The sequence below is a fragment of the Colossoma macropomum genome, unplaced genomic scaffold (assembly GCF_904425465.1).
Source record: "Colossoma macropomum unplaced genomic scaffold, Colossoma_macropomum, whole genome shotgun sequence".
Classification (NCBI taxonomy): Eukaryota; Metazoa; Chordata; class Actinopteri; order Characiformes; family Serrasalmidae; genus Colossoma; species Colossoma macropomum.
The window spans coordinates 34,370,408-34,397,909 of NW_023494802.1; the positions used below are offsets into that span (position 1 = coordinate 34,370,408).

Sequence of the window (27,502 nt, forward strand, 5' to 3'; positions counted from 1 at the left end):
TGAACATTTTGTCGTGCCTTATTGAGCTGATTTTACAGGTCAGTGGCTGCTTTGAATGCTTTGGTAGAGACAGGAGTGTGTTATGAACATGTATTATGGGTTCCTGAGACTTAGGAGTAGGTCGAATGGTGTTTAAACTGACCTCCATGAGTTAAGTAACCTAAAAGAGTACTAGGCATGATATGTTTCAGATAGTGTACACATAGAAGATCAATAGTAAATGTTTTACAAACACTGATGTCTGCAGTCCAGTCCCATGTGGTTATATGACTCTGTGGGGCAAGTCTCCGTGGGAAGATCAGTTTGAATCCAGCCATGCTGAGTTATTTACCATCCCTAGAGGACCAGTTAAACTTACAGCCTTGTAAATATTTGTTTGTGTGTTGAACGTAATGAGTTCCTCAGGAAGTGCTGCAGTAGGCCTGCTATTTTGGGTAAACTTGATGTAAACATGCATTAATAAATGAATAGTTCAGTGACAAGTAGAGATAGTATAATGGTATCTTTGGATATTGGTATTGGGACAATATCAGCTGAAAATGCTTGATGGGATATTGGGAAAAGAAGAATGAATTAGATCAGTCCTCTAACAAATCTAGCCATTATTTATTGTTATACACCGATCAGGTATAACATTATGACCACCTCCTTGTTTCTACTCTCATTGTCCATTTTATCAGCTCCACTTACTATATAGGTGCACTTTGTAGTTCTACAATTACAGACTGTAGTCCATCTGCTTCTCTGCATACTTTGTTAGCCCCCTTTTACCCTGTTCTTCAGTGGTCAGGACCCCATGGACCACCACAGAGCAGGTATTATTTGGGTGGTGGATCATTCTCAGCACTGCAGTAACACTGACGTGGTGGTGGTGTGTTGTGCTGGTCTGAGTGGATCAGACACAGCAGTGTTGCTGGAGTTTTTAAACTGTGTCCACTCACTGTCCACCTTGTAGTTGTAAAGTCAGAGACGATAGCTCATCTGCTGCTGCACAGTTTGTGTTGGTCATCCTCTAGTCCTTCATCAGTGGTCACAGGACACTGCCCACAGGACGCTGTTGGCTGGATATTTTTGGTTGGTGGACTATTCTCAGTCCAGCAGTGACACTGAGGTGTTTAAAAACTCCAGCAGCACTGCTGTGTCTGATCCGCTCAGACCAGCACAACACACACTAACACACCACCGCCACATTAGTGTTACTGCAGTGCTGAGAATGATCCACCACCCAAATAGTACCTGCTCTGTGAGGGTCCATGGGAGTCTTGACCATTGAAGAACAGGGTAAAAGGGGGCAAATAAATTATGCAGAGAAGCAGATGGACTACAGTCTGTAATTGCAGAACTACAAAGTGCACCTATGTAGTAAGTGGAGCTGATAAAATGGACAATGAGAGCAGAAACAAGGAGGTGGTCATAATGTTATGCCTGATCGGTGTAATATAGATATTTATTGTTATTGTGATAAATTACATCACAGTATGTCACAGTATGCTTTTCTGAAAATATCATGGATAGGGCAATATTAAAAATACTTTCCAACTGCTTGTTTGATTAAAAAGAGACTATCATTAGTCCTAGTTACCTGGATTTTGTGGAGCACAGTGTGTGAAATGTTCAGTACAGATAATTGGATTAATAGTTTTTGATAGCATTTTTTAAACTGTAGCATTGCTGAGTTCAGTATTCCAACTTATACAGTGTTCCAACTTATCAGATGTCAAAAAAATATTGTTACATAATGTGTATCGTGGAGTTTAGCTCCAACCCTAGCCTAACACACCTGATCCAGGTAACGAAGGCCTTCAGGGAGGATCTGAAAACTAGAACCAAGTTTGTGGGATCTGAACTCTCCAGGGTGGTAGATCCCCAGGACCAGGATTGGGCACCCCTGTCATATAGTTTCAGAAACCACACAAGTAAGTCTGTTTGAGATTACATGTGTTCAGCTGTGTGATGTTTTAGGCATGTCGTTCAGACCATAGACATACATACCTAGATGCCGCATTGGGTCCAGCCAGGCACGTCAACGCCGCCACCTTTTTATGACGGTCTACATCGCTGCTGGACAGCATTACAGCATTACAGAGCAGCAGTTTAAGAAAGATACTGTCCAAAATTACACTATTTCAAGAATATTGCACTCAGAAAGTGGGCTATGATTATATAATGGAAGGGAACACAGCGATCCATGCTAATGTTTGTGTGATGTGTATTGTTTGTGTGATGTTTGTGTAGATATGGCCGTGTGGTTGGTGAAGCACAGAGAACCTGTTGATGTGATTGTTTTTCCTCTGGTTTTATATTAAGCTTATTTCATTTAATAGTCTATTCAGGGGATCTTAACTGTGTGCAGTAGATATTTATTTACAGTGATGGTTAATGTTTTGTAGCTAGGTAAATTATAGCATTAATCCGTGATATTCATAATAGATCAACTTAAGCACCTTCTTACAAGAACCTGAAGTTAGCTTCTTATTTGCCAGCTTCTTGTTGAAATTTTCCCGTTCCACCTTAAATGGTGCATCAGCCAGCTTCTTGTTCGAATTTTCCCGTTCCACCTTAAATGGTGCAGCTTCAGGCACCAGAAAGTGACAGCTGCACCATTTAAGGTGGAACGGGAGAACTTGAACAAGAAGCTGGTGAATAGGAAGCCAACATTAGTTTCGTCCTTCTTACTGTGTTTTGGGGGGGTTTATTTTATTTTTATGTGTATTCAGATCAGAAGTGATTCACACATTGATGGATTTGCTGGTTGTGGGATTATGTTTCTCGCGCTAAACTCAGGTTTTAACATCAGGTGCACACTGAATACTTACCTGCAGGTCCGGCTAATTATCACAATCAGTTATTAAAGAAATGACAGCTACCGAGAGCAGTCTGTACATTTATCTATGTCTGAGGATTATAACAAAACAAATTTGGTGAAAATCGGTTGAGTAATAAGGAAGTTGTGGATGATTTAATCCTGAGATTCATCTCTCAATGTAAGTGAATTTGTTCACACGCGGATTTTGACCGCTCCAACGTGGCAGACGTTCAGACGTATCGCCTCAGATAGAGAACAACAGGCAATGCGGCATCTAGGTATGTATATCTATGGTTCAGACAAACTGGTGCTGGCTAAGTTAGCCTCATAGGTCCATTGCAAAACCCGTGAGAAGCAAAGACTCTAAACATGTCTTGACTGATTGAATGTGAAGTAAGGCCAAAATAGTGGAAAAAATGATTTTCAGCCAGATGTTTTTCTTCGTTCAGAATGTTTGCCCCATACAAAATGTTCACTGGGCTCCACCTTAAACAGTGTGAAGTACTGCGCCAGAGCTCTAAATCCCCTTTTAAGATGTGCTTCTGTGTCGAGAGAAGTTAGCTCAAGGCATGTAGTGCCAAGCCCACCCTCACACAAGCCATCCATGTGATTAGGATTATGGTGATGAGACATTCATGTAGACAGCACTGTTGGCCAAGACAGAATAGGCTATCCCCCAAAAGCTTTGCCATGGGATGGTTATTGTGCATGTCTGCACTACTTAACAGTTCAAATCTGTTTAAGCTTCAACTGTCTAATGCAGTGCTTCAGCCAGAAGCAAATTTACTCTGTTTTCCCTTTATCCCAAATGCAGTTAGTTGGCCAAGACCTGTTTGGTGTTCAAAGTTTTCCTCTTTCAGTTTTCCACTGGAGTTACAAGGCTAATGTAACAAGTAATAGAAGGTCACACCCCACTAACTAGCATCATGCAAACTGCATATCCAAACCACACGCTAGCCTTAACGTTTTCAAACAGACATACTTATGTGGTATTTTACATACTTTTGTTTATATAAACTGGTACATGCACAGTGTACAACAAACAATATTAGCAGTGGAAGCCTGAATTTTGTCCCTACTTTTTGTTCATTTTTATGTATAACAATGATGGGTGGTGATTTATTCAATTTACATAATTCTAAACTAGTGGCTATAGGTTTCAGTTACTTTTTAGATGCATTAGCCAACTCAAAAAAGCAAATATCATTTGATTACGTAAAGGGCAAGGACAAAAAAGGAGAAAAAACTGATTTTTGGCTGAGGCAGTTTAGTACAAGTATTGTGGCACTTTTCTTTGCACTCTTTCAGCAACAGCTACACTTTGATTTCTGGGTTTCCCCTTAACTTCAATTCTTTCCTCTGGACAATAGTGTTCCATGGTCTTTGTTTCTTCATATTAGGACATAAAATGAACTCTACATAAACTTAACCTACTTTACAAAGTCAAAAGATTTTTTCCATTAAGTTTCTCAAGAATTGTGATTTGTGCTTGTTTTCAGATTTATGATTTCATTTAGAAGGAAGTGGAGACTAAATGCTATTTCCAGGAACTGTGAGGGTTATTCCCAGTCCACCAAGGGAGTCTGGAGTTGAGTCACCCTGATTGGCCACGCTGATAGTGTCTGAAAAGATGGGGGTGATGATGCATGCTTTGAATGGATGAAGCTTTACCTGCTAGGTGAAAGACAGCTGTATCCTCATTGGCTGAGAGGAGCCACAGTATTTCACCCTCCCACACATACACGCTCACACAGTGTGTAATAGCCAAAAACCGCTCAGACTGAGCTCACACACGGTGGAGGACAGCAGCAGCCTGCAATCAGTGAAGGAAACAACCTAAAACCTACATATTTCAAGCATTTGACAACAAGAGGAGGATTGACCAACTACCCAGTGCACTTGTTTAAGGTATGTACTCTTGTGGAGCAAGTCATTATTTGTCATGCCTGTTTTGTACTGTCAGTTGATAGTAGTACAGGACAAGCAACTATCTCTCCTGCATTTTACAAAGTATTCTCAGTTAGCAAGATAACTAAAGTCCAAAGTCAGACCAGTCTAATAAGTGGAGAGCAAAGGGGTGTTTCTATTGGATAGTGCTTGCTTTTGGCTTAAATTACCAAGCTTGCTGGTAAATCCTGCTTTGTGAAATAACCCCTGGTGATATTCATGAAAATGAGTAAATTAATAGGCTAATGTCAACATGAATAACATCCTCAGAATTTTTTTCTGTTGTGTGTTAATATTTTTTTCCACTGCTTCTCAGCTCTGTTTTGAATGTAGTTCTTCTTAATTGTAACATCTCACTTTTTTGTTTAACTGACATTTAATGTCTTTGTCACCAACAAAAGATGGGACACATTGTGTCTTTGCTTTGCAAGTGTGGGACATGGAGGAAGGCAGCAGGATGAGTCTTTCTCTGGGATGTTGGGGGACTGTCATATCATGATGTGCTGTTGGTGTGGTTTTGTTGACCCAATGCATCCTGTCATTACAGCAGAATGATATGGTGGACCAGCCACACTACTTTAGCTGTGAAATTTTATGAATTACCGTAGCAGGATGACTGGCTAGCAAAGCATCCGTCTTCAGCACGTCTGGAAAACCCCTGTGTTGAATTTGATGGCTTAAGATGCTGACCTTTGACCTCTCAGGGTTTTGTGTGGGGGGAGTTTTGGATGTAGCAGGATCTGAATCATATCCTGTAAGCCAAGGGCCTCAGTGAGCCAGCACTTCTCAATAGAGCTGCCTTTCCATGTGTCATGGGACACGGTTCACTCATTTTTTTTCACTCATCACGTCCCCTTTCACTCTGTAGTGTAGTACTTTTGGAGTCTCCCATTTCATAGTGGTGGTGAAAGCAGGCAGTGTGACTGTTACCACAGAGTGATGAGTAAACCCATTTAACTGTTCACAAATCATTTGCTTGAATTACAATTTCTGTTCTTTATAGTAGTGTTCTGTATAGTGCCCTTGGTTTTTACAATATATGGAATTATGATTATGGGCCCATTTCAGACTTCTCTTATCTTGCCTTGTCTTGTTGACTGCTACAGTGTTTTGTTTATGAGGACTGACTGAAGATCAGGCCAGATAGTACAGAGTAAGAGCTAAGGTGGTGTTGCTGAAGTTTACCTGAATAAAATGCTTACACAGCAACTCCCCTTAAGGAAGTGGGGACAAAAAAACATGACATTACAAAAACTTTTGAGGGCCTTAAACTCACTGTAGTCCAAACTTGAATAGCTTTTATATTGTGCTACAATGAGTCACAATGAGCTTAGAATTGACAGCGTGAGTCAGCTGCTGTGTCAGGGCTTGCCATGCTTCTGTCTGAGTGACACACAATTCTCTTCAAGTACACCGTTATCTACAGCAAGACGGTGAACTTCTTTACACATGGCATTAGTGCAGTATGTGGTAATGATACTGGGTCAGGAATTTGCTTTATCGCTCATATGCTATTTTAGCCTAGACTTAGAATTATAGCCTCAGTACCTCAGTAGTCAGACAGCAGTTTGTAGGTGGTAGCAGTAAGTGAAGCAATAAGTCTGTAAGACAGTAAGTATGTTCTGTGAGGCAGTAGTTGTCATCAGCAGTAGTCACCAGCCCTCCTCCTGGAGATCTGCCTTCCTTTCACCTTTAACCCAAATATAATACACCTAATTCAGCTAATCAAGGACTTCTTAAGGCAGTAATTAGATTGATCAGATGGGGTCAATTTAGGGTTGGAGCTGAAGTCTGCAGGAAGGTAGATCTCCAGGAACGGGGTTGGTGACTATTGATATAAGATAATATGAGCAGACGTGGGTAATTCAGGTCCAAAAAGTAAAAATTCCCCCCAGGGCTTGGTTCCATCTATGTGGATACCTCTGTTGCTGAATTGGGCTAACTAAAGGAGCTAGGCAGTTGGAACAATTGAAAATTGTTTGAAAATTGCTAAGAATTGAATTTTATTCAAAAATGAGCACATACTATGTTTATTATTGCTATAATTGATTCTAACATTGCTGAATTAATGCAGTTAAATTACCACCTTTACGTTAGTTTTACATCCCGAGTACTCAGTAAAGTATTGAATCAGTAATTAGACAAGCAATAGCTGCTGAGACCGTAGTCAGTAAGGCAGTAGTCATGAAGAGAATACATACATACCTGCCTGTATCTTGACACACTTCTCCTGTGAATGCATCATGCAGTGTTTTCCATTTTCCATTAAGATTTTTCCACTCTTGCTGCTGATTTAGAAAGAAGATCTCACCTGTAAGTCAGTCTGCAGGTTAAGTTTTCATGCAAGTTTCCACTTGCTTTCAGCCAGTCTGTTTCGCCACTATTTCTCACCAAGTACGGGCTCAGACGCCATGCCCTGAGGTACGAGTGACACCTGACTGACTCCTATCTAAAGTAGGTCATAGCTCGTGAGAGAGTGGGTGACGGAACCCCAGGTGAGCAGCAGGTGTTTGGAGCCGAATCAGAACAATGATTCATTTCCTGGGTAAGAGGAAGAAAGTAATGTTCCCATAAAATTCTCTGTTTTCTCTATGTTGTCAAGACAAGTCAAATCAGGTCCCTTTGTGTCATAGAGGCTTTATTTTAAATTTTGCTGCCAAAAGCTTTTTGAGTAACAAAGAACGAAAGTAAATACTTCATCATCCTTATCAGTTTCCCAGGTTTGATGACTGAACAATACATGTACATAGCAGTTACATTTCAAGTATAAATGTACAAAATTGTAAAATAAAGTATCAACACGAAACAGTTACAAACAACACAAACTCTCATGAACAGTATCTTTAGACACTTAATAGTTTTTTTTTTGTTTTTTTTTTATGTGAACATTAACTAAGCTTCAAAACATACCTCACTCCCAGCCCACATAATCTAAATATGATAAATAAGTTAAAACAACCTGTTTTGACTTTTTCATGGACACAAGGAGGCCGTACAAGACTTTATTTGCTGATGTTTTCTTTCTTCCTTCCAGCCTCAGAATCAGCGATGGCAGTCAGCTCTTTCGACAGAAGACAGTGGGCCTCCCAGTCCCTGCGCGTCACAGCCAAAGAGCTGTCCATTGTGGGAGCACGGGGCAAGAACACAGCTATAGCTGAGCGCTTCTCTAAGTACGTACTTGCATGCTTATCTGAAAGCACATGCCCATCCATGCACAACTCTATCACTATCTGTTTGGCTGCATTTTGCTTTTTGACTCCCCATCAGCATGAGCAGACTGGCTCTTATTTTCACTTTTGCTTACACTGAATCTTCTTGCAGCCTTACTCTAAAATAGTATCCAGCTTAATTTCACTTTTGTTTGCTTCTGTTTTTGAAAGTGGGACCTTCAAAAAAGTCCTTGTCGTTTACCATGCTGTTATTTATAAAAATGGACAAAGGCAAGTTGCATAGACAAAAACAGTTATAGCAGCATTCTTGAACACTGAATTATTTCTCTACTTTTGTTCATTTTTATCTACCAGTCTATTTCAGATAACCGCTTGACACAGTTTGAGGTTTGAAGTATGGGATGATTTAAAACATACAGTTTGCTAATTGGTGGGGCGTTCCAATACTTGTTAGCTACATTAGGGGACTTTTGGACCACGCCTAAGATCACATAAAACCCAATTTTATTATTATTATTATTCTTTTTAATTAAAGAGTTTGATGTAGCATGCAAACATTGTACCGTTCCCTCCACAGCCAATAAATGGAAACAGTGCTGCAAAATCAGCTTGTTTTGAATTCGCTGATTTTTCGTTGTCACAAAACCCAATGTATTATATATATCCAGCTATTCAGCCTACAGCAGTTAGTTATATATTATTATATTATATAATATACAATTATGAATGTTTTTGATATATACCACACAAACCTTATAAGTGGATCTCAGAGGAAAACGGCCCTTAAGCATGGTGTGTCTTGTGCTTAAAAAGAAACAGGATGTGCTTAAGAGGCAGGCTAACACATTTAATTGACATGTAGGTAAACACAAGACAGCAATTTTAGAGAATATGAAAGACTGTAGATAAACATTTAGAAACTGTAACAATAGATAGAACATGTAAAAAATATTTTTGTAACAGAACACATATAAAAGATGACCAAGAAAAAAAGTACGAATACAGTCAGTTGTGTTCTAAAAACTAGACTAAACCAGCTTTTCTGTCGTGTTGGTTGAGTGACTAGAGAAGGTATTCTTGATGGTGGTTGAGCAGCTGGAACGACGTATGCTGCTTTTTCATGCCGCTCAGCTCAAAAGTTGACAGCATATTCCACAGAGGAGTGCCTTCGGTTGCTCAATAGACAACGATGAAAAGAAATGTGCCTTAGATAGTTTAAAAAGATCTGAACACCTGCTTAGGTCAGGCGTGAAGCTAAAGAAGAGACCTTGACTACATTTGAAATAAGGCAAAATCATGTAAATTCAATTAAGCTGTATGAAGAACTCTGGGCCATCTCTGCTTTAGCTGTGATTATGTTGTTAGGTCTGTGCTAATCTTTCTTTTTCCATCCTTCACCGTTCTGGCCAGCAGACTGTCATACCTGATAATTATGCCTGTTTCTGCATTACATTCCACTTTAACATAACAAACTTGTTTCACCAGTGTGTCAGTGGTACAGAGTCCATATGAAACGGTATTACTTTAGAATAGAGGAAGAATTGGTGGGATTTGGCCATGAATAAATTGTGGAGAAATTTGGTACCCGTCACAGTTAAAAAATTACCTTCGGTTACTATCTGAATGAATAAGTAATGATTAGTTAGGAATGATGATAATCCATAATTTAATTTCTTGTGCTGTTATTTCTTACAGTAAGAAATATTTATATTCATTATTTGCCCACTAAGCTTTTTAAACTAAGTATTTTTGGACTATCTAAGTCTGTTTTAATTGTTTGGCCTGCAACTCCATTTTTCATCAAAATAATAAGTAGAGTCAATAGTGGCAGCTTTCTATTACAAATCGACCACATTTTAGTCATTTGTCCCCTTTACACTGCCATTTTGCACCACCTGAGGCCACTGTTGTTCTATATAAAAGGGTTTTTGGCAGCCACTTTTATGTGAGCTACAAATCTCCTTATCTTCTAAACTTGGATAATTTGCTTAGATGATTAGATATTATGAAATGCACTCCTCAGTGCCACTGGTTAATCTGTTTTCAGTAGCTGATGTGTACAGGATTGTAAAGAGCACCAAAATTTTGCTTTCTATGTTGATTCTATTCTAACCATATACCACCTAACTATTTCTCTGCAGGTACCAGAAGGCAGCAGAGGAGATCAACTCGGACAAGAAAAAAGTGAGTGTCTGTGATTTCACCTCCTAGAATTAGAAGCAAAATGGGCATTCTGGACAGCACGTTCTGTTCAGTGGGAAACCACGTTAATTCTCAGATGTCGTCATGCAACAACTAATGTTTCAGCATAAATGATTCATTTGGTCTCATCCATCTAAAACATGCATCAGAATGCTATAGCATTTTCTCAACCCCTAACCATGCACACAAAAAAACATATCTTTTTACTTTTTTTTTTTTTTAATAATTGTATTTTTTGTGTACAAACATGCACATAAACAAAACCCAAAATCCCTAAAAAGATATTTTTAGATGTTTTATTCAGTAACTCTAATTTTGCGAATAACAGTGTTGCTCAGTGAATAATGTACTTTATCTATTTAGTCATTTTTGTCAAGTTATCTGCCTCAGGATTTGATCATGTCTTACCAGGAGTTCTAGATGTTAATTTTAACTTAATTGTTCGTACAGCTTTCTCAGTTACTATTGACAGCTCTGTTCATCATCCTGGATGGACTAGAATTTTACACTTGTTTATCACAGCTTCCAAGCTTCCTATTGATTGATATGAAAACCTGTGAAGTTGCACTAGCATATTAGAATTAGTTTATGTTTATCTGCAACCAGTATGGCCTTATATCACTGACAAGATTGATTCTGAACTTTTGAACTGTAGTGCAAGTATACATTCAGTCATGCCGTGAGCAAACAGACAGGCTCACACGTGTTGTTTCCTTCCCAGCCACACACTGCAGTTAGTGGCTAGTCAACTTAATCCCTATTTAGACTCCTTAATCTGCAGGTAAGTCCCCTGTAGTTGAACAGCTCCAGATATTTTATGCAGAGCCTCATAGCATGGAAAACACAGCTGGTGTAGCTGAAGAGAAGAAACTGATTGGCATGTAGGCCCAGGATCTTTATCAGCATAAAGACAAGACTGCAGTAGCTGATCTGAAGAGGCAGAGAATGACTCTCCACTGGAAATAAGCAGGTAGCAGGAAAAGAAGGCGTTTGTGAAACAGTCTTCAGCCAAAGCTAGATCATTAACTGATGTATGTTTTAAATGTTTGAATGTGAGACAATACGTTTCTTAACATCTTCCAGTTCAGTCAGTGTGGGAAATGGTCTTTAGTTAGCTAGTTAAAGATGGGACAAAGCCAGTAAACAAAATTATTATACATTTTCACTCATAACATTGTTAAAATATTCAGAAGCTGATTAAAAAGCACTAATAGACCTTTTAAATTTCAATATCATATTTTTAGTCTTTGAGTCTTTTATAACACCAATAAAATCAAGTACAGTTTTAATCAATATGAAATCAACAGCACTGTTTTTTACTGTTAATTATAATTACAGTACAATATAACTGTTTTCCTGGTGTGTGCAGGGAGACTATAGCAGTAGTCTTATTAAAGACTTAATTATTAAAAAACAGTAATTATACACAGTTGTCAAACAATAATTTGATTTGAAGCAGTACGATTATCACTGGGGATTGTACTGCGGTATATTATTAAACTCCTAGAGCTAATACAGTTTCCCGTTAATGTTGCAATAGTGATGACAGGGTTATTGTTTTATTTTTAATTTTATTTACTTTTGCCTTGGAGACAGGGAGGTCAGGACACCTGAGGTCAGCCAGAAGACGCTTGAGCATAAGAGCAGGAAGGAACATATTTTCTCTTGTTCTGTTCCTTTTATCACTCAAAAGTTTGGTAACACCTTACTTTTCAAAATAAATTAAATAAACAAGTTTGTTACAGTAACCTTTTGCAAAACGAGAAAACTGACAAAAGTACTACCTTGGGAATAATGCCAAAGCCCACATGTTTTCTCCCCTTTTTAATCCACCTTTTAGCTGTTTAAACCACCTTTGGGGCAAAAGGGGGATTTTCATTCATTCATTCATTCAGTCAATACTTAGGAAAAACCTGCTCTTCATGCCAGTTAAGACTCGGCATAAAGTTGGGTGTTGGAAAACACGCACAAGTCTGTTAACAAAATGGAGGTATTTTCCTTACTTTACTGAGAAGTAACAGTGAGAAAATTAAACTCTCTTGACAAGATATTGCCAGACTTTTGAAGGGTTTTATTTTGGTTCCACAATGCTATTTAAGCAGGTCCTTATTTAAGCAGGCAGACATACGTGGCCTGTAGTAGAGTTCTCCCATGAGACTAATGTGAGTGTTTTTGGGGCTCATGTAGTAGAAGCTTGTATGGTTCAGTGGTTTATTATAGGTGGGTTCTTTGTTTCTCTGGCAGAGAGCAGAGCCTCTGCCAGTTTGCTTTGAATACTGAGGGATCAACTGGGTTTGGCCTCAAGAGTGAACCTGAAAATTATCTAGTATTGTCTAAGTATGGAATATTATGTGATAATGGGTTTGAGCTATTTTGGCATCAACTGTGAAAAGTCTCTAAAAAAGTGAATGGCGGCTTGTTTGTGATACTTTGGAGGCACACGCTGATTGTCTTGTAGTGTTATTATATGTGGAAGAAAAATTTTGAAGCAGTATATAAAATTTACACAATTTTCCCCTGACGCAATTCTGTAATATTCTGCAGACTGGGGTTCAATACCCCGCCCGGGCACTATACCAGCAAGAGTCCTTGGGAAAGACTCCTAAAGCTACACCCACCTACCTCTAACATGATTAAAAATTTCGCTCTGGTTAAAAATGTCTGCCAAATGCGGTAAATGTAAATATGTGTGCATCTTTGTTTTAAAATAACAATCAAATTTTCTTATTAGCTCCTTCTTCAGCAAATGTTTCAGACTTTCACTTTTCATGTATTGGCTCTTCTTTGCTTTTCAATGCCTCTTTTTCCTCCATTCTCCCTGTCTTTCTGTGTCTCTCCTCCACTCCCCTTTTCCCTCTTCCTAGTTCTCCTCCCGTACCATAAGGGGGGTGGGCTGATAATTCCTAACAGTTCACATCTGGGACAGCTTTCTTTCACTTCCACCTGCACAGGGAGCTGAGGGAGCTGCTCAATTCACCAGGTTTTCTTCTTTTACTGTCCTTGTTTCTAACATACTAACCAGATCATACTGTCCCCTGGTACTAATTTACTTTATGCAGAAGAAATATTTTAGAGCATGTAACTAAAACTGTTTTCCTTTCTCTGTTCCCAGTTTCTAAGGGAACACAGTTATAGAATGACAGTTTTTTTTTTTTTCTCTAAGTTTGTTGTCTGACCCATGTCTGCAATCTCAATGAAGAATGCCGAGATTTTTAGATACTTTCACTTGTCAATGCTTTTCTGTAATCTTTTTTGATTATATGTGTTTATTGAAATGCACTCACATTAAGCTAATATATTGGTATATCATTTTAGTAAAATTAAAATTGTGGTCTCTTTTTGTCTTATTCAGACTAATGTATATTGTCTCTGTCATATCAAATTATTGTATCTCAGCTTTTTAGTTTTTTTTTTATTAAACATTTGAAAACTACAGCAGCTATTAACATTGTATGAACATTTCATGACGCGTAGACCAATAGAAAGGATCTGAAATTACTTTGGAAATCAACGTACATTAAACATGTGTACTACATAACGTACGTTAAAGTTAAGGATGTTTTTCCTTCTACTATAAAGTTACCATTTTGGACATAGAAAGTTTTGTTGCAACGGTAACAGTATGCTATCTGAGAAGGAAAAAATGCTTTCATGTCCTGAAGGCTACACTACATTGAATAAATCAATTCTAATAAAGAATCGCTTATGCTTCCAGTCTGGGGAGGGTGTAGCCCCTGCCCTGCGCAGTGGCAACCTCAGTGTTCTGAAGAAACGGTGGGAGGCCCAACAGCCTCTCTCCCCTGAGCCTACAGCCCTGCAGCCCAGGATTCAGGACCAAGTTAAGGACCCATCTACAGACACTCCACAAAATTCTGTAGGCTCTGCCTACAAAAAGACTCTATCAAAAGCTGCAGATATCGATATAGACACGCAAGACCAGGTTAGTCAAGAACCACCTCAGAGCCCCAGAGAGCCAGCTATGGAAGAGTGGGTGCAAGAAGATACAGAGAGTCCAGAGGCAGCAGAAGTATCCAGCACACCAAGTGACAAACCCAGCATACCTCTCAGCAGTCTCAAAATGATGTTTGAGAACAAGGTGGGTAGATAATCTTCAGTCATTTTTATGGCCATGATAAATAAATGTCATGTCTCTTTTTTTCGGGGGTTGTCGTCCAGTCACACCACACAGATAATAGACCAGTGAGGTAGAGGCTGGATTTTACTATAGTCACCTTTCAAAGATTTTGTCGTGGCAAGTTCCTCAAGAAATCATGAAGCAAAGGAAGGAAAAACCATTTGAGTTTAAAAGAAATTGTAAGTCTTCTGTTGGGGGATGCAAAAATAAGGGAATTGTGGGCTGATGCCCATATCTGATATTTTTCATGTATATATCTGCCAATGCTGATATATAAACATTTTTTAAAAGGAGATATTTGGACCAAATGCACCTGGATCAGCATTTTGGAAAAATATAACATTTTTAGTAGGTTTTTAGTAGGTTTACAAATGCCACTGACATTTTCCAACAGTAGCTTGGCGTCATCTAAGCATTCAGTACTTCCAGTAAACGTAACGTCAAATACCGGTTTGAAATATAAACATCTGTCTGACAGAGATCACTTTTTATGCAATTATCAGCTTATACTGATGTGATCCTGATATTGTGCATCCCTAATTATATGTTTATCTATCAAATTTGTATGTATCTGTTGAAAGAACACTATGGTAGTATATGAGTGTGTTATATGTTTGAGAGTGTGTGTTTCATAACTGGTCAGTGTTGTGCGTATTGAGAGGTCCTTGATACCAAGATTCAAATCACCTCAATAACTAGGTAAATATGTTTGTTGACTTTTAAAGAGGCTTGTCATGGTGCCAGTCACATGTCCTATCATCATGAAGTCATAAATATGCCCCTTTTTTCTGAATGAGCAAATGGCTCATACAATGGACTCTAGGACCCAGTTGTAACAGTTACTGAATTGTTATGGAAAAATATTTCAAGCAGCACTTTTACAGTTTGATCAAGAGAGTTTATACCTATAACTTAACCTCCTAAAAGGAACCATTTTGTTCACAAGATCCTGCAGCCCCTCAGTGAATGCGTATTGCACATGATTGCTTTTACATTTGTTGTACAACTGCTGCTGGAATTGTTGTACTAAACTGAATCCAGTCCAGATCCTCAAAGCTGTTAGATGTTTCTAAACATCAAATGTGTGGAATCATTCACAGTGCTGGCTTATATATTTGATGTTTTACCAGCCTGTGTGGGAAAGAAGGAACTTTTGTGTGTAGACTTCTTTTCATCTGCATTCTTTAATCTCATTGCTACTAACTCTCAAAAGGTTATGTGTTCAAAATAAAAAGGGCCATAACCAGAGACAGTGGCTCTTTGTCTCTTCGCAGGGTTGTGAGGGCACTCGTGGCCAGTTTCTCATGTGGTAATGAGAAAAAGAGAGACAGAGATAGGGAGGGTGGGAGGAAGACTGTAAAGGAGAAAAGAAGAGAATATGGATGCAAAAGCAAGAATAAGATTAGAGGCAGTAGTACTGTACATCTTAATGCCTGAATTTAGTTCATACTTGTAGAAAACAAGATGTCATACAGTGTCAGAAACCACCGAATCAGCTTAACATATTTCAGGAACAGTGGGTGATGATTCAGACTGCAGTTTGTAAAGTGGAAATTGGTGGGATATAAACTTCCATTACTTGTTAACTGCATTCAATTTGTAGCTCCAGTACAAAACTGAAGAATTGAACTTCGACACCAAACATGTCCTGACTGATCAACTACATTTGGGATTACATTAAGGGAGAAACTGTAAATTTGATTTTCTCCCAAACTATTTTTTGAATCTTAGACTGGGCCTCATAATTACATTCTGTCTAAAACATTACAAACTTTTAATGGGCTCATATCCCACATTTTTATTTTACTTAAGTACCACTTAACATTTATGTGGGTATATGTACTCAAAACAGCCATAATTTACTTTTACATGACCATCCAACCTCTCTTTATGCCTTAGAATTAAACAGGCTGCTTTAGGTGCTCAGGCCTTAAGACTGATGTATGTAACTGAGCTTTGTTCTGATTGGGCCTCATTCAAAATGCAGTACAGGGTGAAACACTCTTTGTAACTTCAGCGTAAATGAGGGGGCCAAACTGCTGTACGCTGAATAGGTGGATATGCATATATATTATGGATTTGTGTGGCCTCACATAAACGATCCAAATCATTTTTGCAGCTTAATTTCCATATATAGACTGGGGAGTGAATGGTGCGTTAAAATCCAGTTTAAAATTATATTAATCATTGAGCCCAATCACACAGTGGTGGTTTTGATTTTATTGTTGTTAGGGGTGGTGTTTTGAGCTTTGAATCTTAATTTTTTGCCATCTGTATATGTGCATATGTTCCCTTTTGTGTTCTTTCCCCTATATTCGCATATCCTTCCCAGCCCTGCTGCCTTTGAAAGGTGAGATGGTCTTGATTTCCTCCATATGGAGGCACTGAAAGAACACATTCCTGGAGCTGCTATTAAGGCCTGACTAAGCATCCCTCCTGCCCTTGCATGGCCTCAGCACCCCCTGCTCATCACCTGACCAGAGGTCATGGTCACTCTACGCCTAGCTGCACAATGCACTGCTCCCTGGGGTGATGTCATGGGATAAGGCTCCACATGACCACAGCAGGGCTGAGAGGCACAGGCCCTTCCTCAGCACAGCTCTTTTCAAAGCCCGGCTTCTCCTGCGTTAGCTGGAGGGAAGGTCATGAGGCAGAGAGATTGAGCGGACAGAATGAAAGGAATAGTTCAGCAAAAATTATGGTACACAGTTTTCTCCTTGCCCCAAATGTAGTTAATCAGCCAAGGCATGCTTGGTGTCCAAAGTTTGCATCTTTAGTTTTGCTCTGGAGGTTAATGTAATGAAACCGTATATTCCACCAATTAGCACTATGCAAACTAAATCATCACACAATTGCTTAAGCAATGAAAAATACAGACAAAATATGAGCAAAAATATCCATATTCATACCCTAGCTACAATGACTTTGTTGTTCCAGTACAGAACTAAAGGACCAAACTTTAGACACCAAATAGGGCAAATTAGATTTTTCACTGAACTGTCCCCTTCCCTCTCCTTCCTCTGCATACTTTTTTTCTGGAGAGAGAGATCGAGATTGAATGGCTTGCTCTGAGAAATTAACCACCTTATGAGCTTCTGGCAAGGGTGGTCATTATGAGACAGGTTGTGCTTTTGATTAGATTTCAGCCATATGCTCTTTCTTGAAAGGGCTTGTTGGGTGGCTGTGATTGCTCTGCAGTGATTGGCTTCTTTGTGAGATTCCTGATGAATCAGATGTTATATGATGATGACAAAGCACAAGCTCAGGTAGCTTGAAAGTCACTCATTTATCTGATTATACTGCATGTGAGGAGCCTGTGTTTACCTAGTCTTTCATTTTCAAATTCTTTAAATAAACAGTTCAGCTAAAATATTGGTCCCTTCAAAGTTTTCACCTTACCTTAAATGTAGGACACTGCATAGCTAAAAACTACTAGCAGCCACCTGAATTTCATCTGCACTTTTGTCCATTTTTGTAGATAACAGTATGACGTATAGTATCAGTAACCAGCTAAGAGGATCAGTTTAATATTACTTAACAAAATGTAGTTTGAGGCTAGTGTGTGATGATTGACATGCAGTTTGCACAATTTAAATCCATTAAACGTCCATTACTTCTGAGCCACATTTGCCTTGTAGCTCCAGTGCAAAACTCAAGAACCAAATTTGGGACAACAAACATGTCTTGGCCAGTTGTCTACAATGGGTAAAATTTGTTTTTTTTGCAAATGATTCCTTTAAACCTCAGCAGTTGTTTCTTCTAGCTTTGACTGAATCTCTGCTTTGATGGAACAAAAAACTGAAAGTGTTCCTGGGCTCCCCTGTTTCCTTTTTGGATGCAGTCATGGCCAGCCTGTCTCAGATGCTCTGACTCTTTTGTATGTTGGATTAGCGTAAGAGGCCTTTGTCTATGCTACCACCCCCTTGGGGCCTTTGTGCTACATTTGCCTCCTGCTCCCCTGGTGTCAGCACTCAGTCTGGAGACTGTAACCGCAGGCCTGGCTGCTCGCCTCCCCGCCTCTCCAACTGATGGCTAATCCACGGAGGGCTGGAACAAGACCGTTTTAACCCCCCTCCCTGTAGTTAAAGGCTGCACCAGCTGCTCGGGGCCCATCCCAACCCCCTTTTCATCCTCCTGCCAACAAAACACAGACAAGCTCCCCATCTCTAATCTGGGGATGTGAGTACAGTCAGGCATTGGACAGACACTCATACACTCACGCACGGCTCTGCGCGGCTCCAGGAATCAAATTTAAACTGGATTGAAGACTCTTTTAATAGGTAAGACATAATTAGGGAGCTTTGGCTGAGTAATACCTGCTTGAGACTATGGCAATTTGAGCAGTGGTTTGATGATGACAGGAGTCAGGTTGGAGACTGTTTTATTACCTAGTCAACTCAAACCATCGACTTGCCAGTGAGGAAATTTTGAATATTTGGCTATTGTGAGCAATGTATCTCTTGCACTGTAAGTTGAATAGTATGGGCAGTTCAGTTCAGCTTCAAGACTTCTGCAGTGCTTTTAAATTTTATTAGTAGTCAGTTTAAGTTTGTTTTGCTGCATTGTCAGTTTAAACCATTAAATTGCTAGCATCACTAGGGGCTGTTCTGTTTGAGCAGTGTTTCTGTTGTGCAGTAATTAAAAAATAGCACATCCAAAGTTGTCTTGTTTTAAAATGTAAAGCAGTCAAAAAAGTTATAAAGGCCATATAAAGACACGTTTTTATATTTCAGTTTTAATGTTAAAACATAGTAGGAGTTAATTCACAGTGTGATGGGTCTTTTGCAGGCTTCCCCTGAAATTTATGTATTAGCTATTGTACATTTATACTATGTTTTCCACATTTAATATATTATTACTGGATTTTATACTGACACCTTGACAGTTGTACGTCTTGTACTAATCAAATGATTCTGATTCTGGATTATGTGTTATGGACATTATAAAAATGATTAAGGAAAAGCTCACCATGTTCAGTGGGCAGCAATATGCAAATCTGTCACACAGTCATAGAGAAGTGTGACTGGCCTGTGGTTCCTCTTAGCAAAGGAGGTGAGGGGGGGGCCTGGCACCCATCCATTCTGATGAGAATGCAGCCAGTCTTTCGGGACCCCCAGTCATGACTCCATGGTTGGGATTCAAATATTAACTAGTAGTAGGGTTCACGTCTGCATAATTAGTGAACCTGAAAGAAAGTGCATTTTATGAACACTGTTTAGCGTTTGGCAGTTCCCGACGCTGGCCTTGGAGTACCCTTGACCTGAATGTTGTTTCCTCTTAAAGCAACACAATGCCAAATTGAAAGTGGGTGATATTGCAAAAATATGGCATTATGATATTTGAACACATTTTCACAATATATGATGTATATCACAGTTATTTAGAGGTTGGCAAGACAGAATGGACAAAGTAGAGTAGTGCCACATTTTAAGAGTCATATGAAAAACTTGAGTTTGCAGCAATACACTCAGTAAGAACAAAAAAAAAAAGAAAACATCAAGACAATTTGTAAAAAATCAAATTAATAAAATAGAATGGCATCCAGTGAGCTAATTGTTGCTTTGCATTTTTTGTTACTTTACACTGGCTGTTGTGGTTTACAAGCTTTCTATATTGGTTTAAATGTCTTTTTAAAAAATTCTAAAAAGAATAATGTTCTGTCAGTATAGACAGTATCCATAATATACTCAGAAAAGCATGTTTTGATACAATGTATCATAATAATAACGTCATATTCCTCACCCCTTTGCTAAACCAAAGAGAGCAGACTAATCCAATGGTTTCTGCAGCTGTGTTGTCCTCTGCAGGCCCTGTCTGGTGTCCTCGCAGCAGGCCCAGCTGTAGGGGCAGGCTGAGGTTTAGCGGGATTGCTGGTGGCTCTGGCAGTGGCCACGGTGTATGTGGCCAGACGGTGGTGTCTAGCCATGCTTCCGTCGCTCTGAGCTCATTAGTGGATTATTAACGGCAGGAAAAAAACAAGAGGCTGGCAGGACATTGCAGAGTCAGGGTCAGTTCTGGAGAAGCTTTTACCACCTCTTTAACGTCATGGAGTGGCTGTAGGACAGCAGACACTTTGCACAAGCATGGTGCTTTGTCATAGCTACTGTTATGACAATTTTCTCTTTACCCCAACTGTGGTCTGCAAACCCAGATGTTTGGTGTATAGAGTTTGCATTTTAAAGTTTTCCACTGGTGCTGGAAGGCTAAAATTACAAACAGTGTTAAATAATTTGAAATGGACTTGTTTATATGGTTTCTGACACTGTACCGTTACCGTTATCTAAAAAAACAAATACAAAAAGAGCAGAAAAATTCAAGCTTCAGGATGACTGCTACTGCTGTTTTTGCTAAGCACAGTCCTTCTGACCATTTTTGTCATGTCTTGGTTGAATGAGTATATTTGGGGTAAGAGGGAATTTGTTTACATTGTTTATCCCTACATATTTAATACTACACGATACACCTGAGTGTTTACCATCTTTTCATGCTATCTCCTTCTCTCATGTGGATCTAGATTGCTGAAAGAAAATTCCTTCCATTCATAGAGTACAAATGTTTTACTATAGAGATTCTACAGTCTTATTCTTTATATTCATATATCAACAAATACTGTGAAAGATTTACGCAGTTCATCGCAGTCCTTGTCCTGTCTCTATGCTAATCTAGCTCTGTTTTGTCTCTGCAGGTATCTGTGGAGCAAGTGAAAACAGGAGGAAGTGGCCCTGAGAAAATGGAACTTGGAGACAAAGGTACTGCAAAACATCCCAAAACACTATGTACTGAAACTCAGTACTTAGATAATGGGTGAATTATTGAAGTCTTGAATTACGTGTCATTTCCTTTTGGCCAGAGCTGTCAGTGAGAGAGAGTTCAAGGGAGCAGTGGAAAGTGCTGATGGCAGGCTTAAAGTGATCTAGTACTTTTGGTGGAAATGCTTGTTTTTCATTCATGACCTGACCTTGTGTCTTTCTCAATGTCTCTTTTCTGTGTCTCTCAGGAGGTTTTGATGCAATGGTGGAGACTACTCCTCTCAGGGACAGAATGGCTCTCTATCAGGCAGCTGTGTCTAAAGTAGATGTCCCTTCTTCCACTCCTGTGAGTGTCCTGCTGTCAGATTTACTATTTTTCTTTCACATCACACACTTCTATTTGCATTGAGTTGCTAATAACCTTGTACTGATGCTTATGCCAGTGCAGCACGTTACAATTTGACTACAGTGTTAGTGTGCCAAGGATTGTCCGCCACCCAAATATCTGGTCTGGGATGGTTGTTTGGTGGTTCCAATCCAATAATAAAAGAGACAAGAGATGGCCTTGCAAAGTGAACTTACATGGTAGATGTACCTGAAAAAATTGGCAGTGAGTATAGGGTAGATGTACCTTAGAAACAGCCCAAGTGTGGTGATTTATTTCAAAGTGTGGTGATTTCATTTGAAAGCTACCTTTTCTGGTAGCTTTCGTCAATTAACATGGCCAACAAACACCTACTTTGACAGAAAGGGGCCATTTGACTGACATGTGAAGGGACCATTGTTTTTACATGACACAAGAGCAGGAAATGTTCAAAACGGTGTTTCAAAACACCTCAGGAGTGTAATAATTAAAATATCTTTTAAATATATTTTAATATTGTCAACTTTACTACTTTTAATCCAGCAACTATATCCTTTTACGAAAAAGGAAACTCGCTTGCTACTGATTCAGGCCAGTATGTAACTTTAATAAAACAATAAATTTGTTTTCAGTTAGAGTGATGAAATCAGTGCATTGAAGTGCAGATAGCCAATCAGAATGCAACTGAAAATCCTTGATGTTGCATGTATGTGTGAGCGAAGCATCTGAGGCGGAGACAAGGGCTACATTGGCTCAGAATTAATGACAATAGTAACAACCAGCTGTAGCTCTAAACCATTGAATCTCGCATAGTTCAAAAGCCTCTGCTAAATTCTAAGAGGTCTGTCTAATTGATGTGTAAGCACTAATATGTGGTTTCATTGGTCTGCATCTTTTAGGGACCCTTTTTACTCAGTGGCACCTTTTTTCTGAAAAAGGTACCACTCATTTAAGTGGTTTTACTGTGAACTTTACTATGTTTTGTTTCTCCTCATGTGCAGAGTGAACTGGACATGGAGTTATGCAGCTCCAGTGTGAAACAGAAGGAGAATGTCCCTCCAGCTTCAAGGGATGTGGTACGTTCATAATGACCTTAATGTGCAACTGATGGGCGAATATTCTGTTTTGCCTGTAGGGGACACTATTGCTACTGCTTTACTCAGTATCTCTGTTCAACAGATCTCAACCTCTGAACCCAACAGCAGAAAGGGTTCATCAGCAGAGAGCAATGGTGAGACACAATTCAGCACTCATTGGTAGCCTCTGCAGACTCAAAGGCATTTATGCTTCTACTAGTGATTGTAATCCCAGTGGGTGATGCGTGAGTGTGTTCTTCAGTATTGTACTATTGGAACCTCTAGGGAAATCTCATGCTCCTTTCTGGGAGCAGGATTTTGGTAACGGGTGATTTAATGCTTAATTGTTTTAAAATCTAAGGCACCCGTATATCGCCCACACTTCAATTACTCTGTCTCATAACTAGGTAACTTATTGTAGTACTTTTTAATAGTAATTACCAAATACTTCATAGTAGTTTATGAATAATATATCCTAAGATTAATAACTGAATACTACTGCAGTTTAAGGAGTTGAGCATGAATTTTAACAACGAATAATGTGTTCCAAGTCCACTGGCTCCTTCTAGTGGCCTCAGTTTGGTATTGCTCAGTGATGGCTTTTCTCTCTAACCAGGCCCTACTGCGACTACTCCTGACCAAGGCCAAAGTAAAGCTTTCAAGGTGATCAAGATTTCTTAGTTTGATTAGTTAACAGCTCACGATATTGCAGATTTCTACTTATTTTTACCACTGTGTGAAGAAAGTATGGTTTTTGTTGAATCTTAAGTAGAATCTTCTAGATAATTTCATATAAAAAGGATTAAAGGATTTTGAACATGCTGAAACTTATTTTTATGTGTGTTCAGAAGTTCCGCCTGCCTGTGCGTGAGACCTGCGTGATGTGCCTGAAGACCGTGTATCCCTTGGAGCGCCTAGTAGCCAATCAGCAAATCTATCACAACACATGCTTCCGCTGTGCCCACTGCAACACCAAACTGAGGTGAGTGAAATGAGACAGATTTTATAATCAAACTTAATGTCACAGAGCTCAGAGGTCTTGATCATTTTATGTTTGAAGTCAGTCTTTGCTTTTTTGATGTGTCACTCTGTGTATAGTTTTCCCAGTGATTTATTGCCGCATTTCTCTCGTCGTTCTCTTTTCTCAAATCGTGCTTTTTGTGCCCTCTGCTGGTCAGTATTGGGAACTACGCCTCTCTGCACAGCAATGTCTACTGCAAGCCCCACTTCTGCCAGTTGTTTAAGGCAAAGGGCAACTACGATGAGGGCTTCGGTCACCGGCCTCACAAGGAGCTGTGGGAGGCACGGGGAGATGAGTTAGAGGAGCAGACGAAGGATGTCCCAAAGGAAAGCACAGTCAGTCCTACAGTAGAAGAGTCTCCCCTGGAGAAGGTCAACATACTTGCTGCCACTTTAGAGACACGGGCCCAGTCTGCATCAGAGTGGGTGGAGAAACCAGTGGAAACTGGCCGGCTAAAGATTTCCTGGCCTCCAAGGACAGATGAAGGTGAGGAAGGTTCACCTAGGGCCTCGGTTGAGGGTGCCATCCGTCCCATTCTCCCAAAATGGCCACCAGAGGGCGACTCTTCCCCAATCAGCCCTGAGAAAGCAGAGCTGTCCTGCCTCGGCAGAAGCTCCTCCCTCAAAGAACGCAGCCGGCCATTCTTGATCACTAACTCCGCCTCTCCAGTCATTCAGCCTAATGTTCAACCAGTAACGAAAGGGTTCCTATTTGAAGACGAAATGACAACCACAGACTCTCCCCTGAGTGCTGAAGACCCTATGGTTGAACTGGCCAGTCCCGCACAGGACGAAGAGGAAGTAGTGGCTGAACAGGAAGAGGAGGACAAGAACAATGAGGAAGAAATGGACAGAGGAGAACAAGAGGAAGAGGATGTTACAGAGGAGAAAGATGGCCAACAGGAAGAAGAGGAGCCAGCATCTTTAACATGCCAAAGTACTTCACTGGATATCACGCCCCCTTCTTCACCCCTAAGTGAATCAGAGCCAGGCTCCGGATCTGAATCAGAGCAGCAGAAATGCTCTCAGGACGTGGGATTCTGGGAAGGAGAGGAAGACCAGGCTGACGAGTCGGTGGAGGAGCTGATCAGAAGGAATCGTCATTACGATGAGGAGGAAGAAGATTGATTGTTCCTGACTCACGTTTCCAATAAAAGATCAAAACCAAACCAGTCTATTCAATTCCACTGACGAGAAGGGGGTCAGCATTTTTCATTGTCTTTCTGTCCAAAGCACAATAGGACATTTTCCCAGACGTGGATTAAAGGAATAGTAAAAAAAAACAAAAACAAAACAACTAGTAGAAAAATCTAAACTTCTCCTTATCCATAATGTAGTCCAATCAGCCATAACATGCCTAAAGTTTGGTTCTTTAGTTTTGCACCAGAGTTACAAGTCTAATTTAGCAAATAAGCAGTGGGACCTTGTTCCCCACCAACTGTGCAAACAACTACATTTGGATAAGAGAAAAACATATATAAATTAGATTTTTCACTAAACTATGCCTTTAAGGCTAGTCTCGGATTAAACTGTGATGCCAATGCTGATTCACAATTAAACCTGTAAGCTGACCTAATATGGGTGTGGGAAACCACATATTATTAGATGTGTATCGTCTAAAGTGTGCCAGTCTCGCACACTGTGCAATTAGGCTCTTTGTCCTGAGCTTTCTTTTTTGTGCCTGTGTATTTGAATGTAAGTCAACATATACAGAAACCCTCAATAATCATTTGGCCATCCACAAAGGTTTTTAGGGCCACGTTATATGCAACCAACACATGAAATAGATGGACAAGCACAGTTTCCAGGAACACTGATGCATTTGGTACTTTTTACATGTATATCTTTGTTTGTCTTTTATTTTCTTTTTTTGTATATTATAAATGCATGCTTCATGCCACTTTTATGGTGTTCTAGTCAAAACCTATTTTGTAGGGGCTTTTATCATGTTGCCTATTAGTTGGTTTTAGATGGTGCTGCACAGTCCTGAATAAAAAAGCAGTAGATATATAGAAAACAGCCTACTGTTACTACAATACTTGTTAAGGTCGTTCATTGTGGTTCATATGCAAGGTTCTTTTTGTTTTTTCATCAACTAAGACTTTGTGGTTATTCAACTGCTACATGTGCTGAAGAGTGGTGTATTACATTTGCACAGAGTTTGGATTTGGAAAGGAAATTTATTCTCCAAAAACAAAGACGTTTGCGTTTTAGTTAGGTGCGTAGAAATACTGTGGGACGCAAGTGGTCTTTACTTGCTGTAATGAAAAATTGTGTGCACTATTTGTGTATGTCAACCTAGAATCAGTTACTTTTAAACTTTTCAATTGCACATTTGATATTTTTTATCTGAGGACCAAATTTCCTGCAACACTGTTGTTCAATAAATATTTAATGTATAACTGTTTCTTTGTTTTTTACCAGCATGTTTGTTGCTGTACATTTGCTTCTTTAGTTTTGCACTGTAGCTGCTCTACATGGATAAAAGTACATGGACACCTGAACATTATAGCCATGCGTGCTTGTTAAACATTTCATTCTTAAACCATGTGCACAAATATGGAATTGGTCCCTTTTTTGGTGCTCTGACAGCATCCCTTCTTTTGGAAAGGCTTTCTACTAAATTTTGGAACGTGGCTGTGGGGATTCACTTCCATTCAGCCACAACAGCATTAGTGAGGTCAGGCACTGGTGTTTGGCGAAAGGGCCTCGCTCACAGTCTTTCCAATTCAACTCAAAGGTGATGGATGGGGGTTGAGGTCTGGGCTCTGTGCAGGCCAGTCATATTCTTCCGAAACCATTCCTGTATGCACAATGCTTTGTGCAGTAGGGTGCTGTCATGCTGAAACAGTAATGGGCCTTCCCCACGCTGTTGTTATGAAGTTAAAGGAATACAGTTCTGCCATTGTATGCTGTATCCCCTTCAGTAGAACTAGGTGTCTGCGCTGTTCAGTGCGACCCATTCTGTTGCCACAATGTCTATAAAGACTGCATGGCTTATGCTTGATTTTATGCCCTTATTAGCAATGGTTGTGCCTGAAATAGCCAAACCCACTGATTAGTTGTGGTTGGCCATATCATGTATGAGGCAAATATAATTAATAAGTAATGCCTGTTGGTTACCCCACCATTCAGCATTTTGCAAAGCCTATCACAAATGTACCTTAAACCATGAACATGTGCTAAGTAATATCTGACATGCAGTTATATCTAGAAAAATATCAAAAGCACAGACACAACTCGGGCTTTGAAATTACCGCTGCTGCTGCCACTACTGTTTTCAGCCATTTGGCCAGTGTGTTAATATGTGGGTATAAGGCTGTCAGCTTCCAATGCTTATTAGCTACATTATCATCAAAGCTCCAAGACACAGGGCTCTATTTGAATTCAGACAGAAAGATCTAAAGACAGCATCAGAGGCATCTGTTTAAGCTCCACTGCACAACAGTACAAAAGTAGCATTGCTGTGGATGCACCATGTCTTGACCGATTACATATTTGGGGTAAGGGTAAAATTGTGAAAATGTTATATTTCACCATTTTAAACTTTTTGACCTGGCCCTGTATTCACTAAGCTTGTGCTGATCTAGGATCAGATTCTGCTCTTATTTACTGTGACTGCATTGACAGGAACAGGCCTTTGTAGTCTTTAAGCCTCAACAAAAAAAAGTGACCCCACTTTGAGTAATGAGTAGGTCTTGTGTATGGGCCCTGATCTATCTTATTTATCTAATTTATATATATATATATTTATATAATCACGCACACCCCGATCAGGCATAACGTTATGACCACCTCCTTGTTTCTACGCTCATTGTCCATTTTATCAGCTCCACTTACTATATAGGTGCACTTTGTAGTTCTACAATTACAGACTGTAGTCCATCTGTTTCTCTGCATACTAACCCTTTTACCCTGTTCTTCAGTGGTCAGGACCCCCATGGACCCTCACAGAGCAGGTACTATTTGGGTGGTGGATCATTCTCAGCGCTGCAGTAACACGGATGTGGTGGTGGTGTTGTTAGTGTGTGTT

General features: G+C 39.7%; 1 protein-coding gene across 1 annotated transcript; it reads left to right on the forward strand.

Annotated features, from left to right (window-relative positions):
* lima1a (LIM domain and actin binding 1a) lies at positions 1 to 25,860 on the forward strand. The gene is made up of 12 exons (XM_036591400.1): positions 1 to 38; positions 4,306 to 4,714; positions 7,788 to 7,923; positions 10,065 to 10,107; positions 13,841 to 14,221; positions 20,946 to 21,009; positions 21,258 to 21,355; positions 22,375 to 22,449; positions 22,553 to 22,604; positions 23,066 to 23,112; positions 23,298 to 23,431; positions 23,628 to 25,860. The coding sequence occupies exons 3-12, from the start codon at positions 7,802 to 7,804 to the stop codon at positions 24,595 to 24,597; spliced, it is 1,986 nt and encodes a 661-aa protein (XP_036447293.1). The 5' UTR covers positions 1 to 38; positions 4,306 to 4,714; positions 7,788 to 7,801; the 3' UTR covers positions 24,598 to 25,860.
* The last annotated feature ends 1,642 nt before the right edge of the window (positions 25,861 to 27,502 follow it).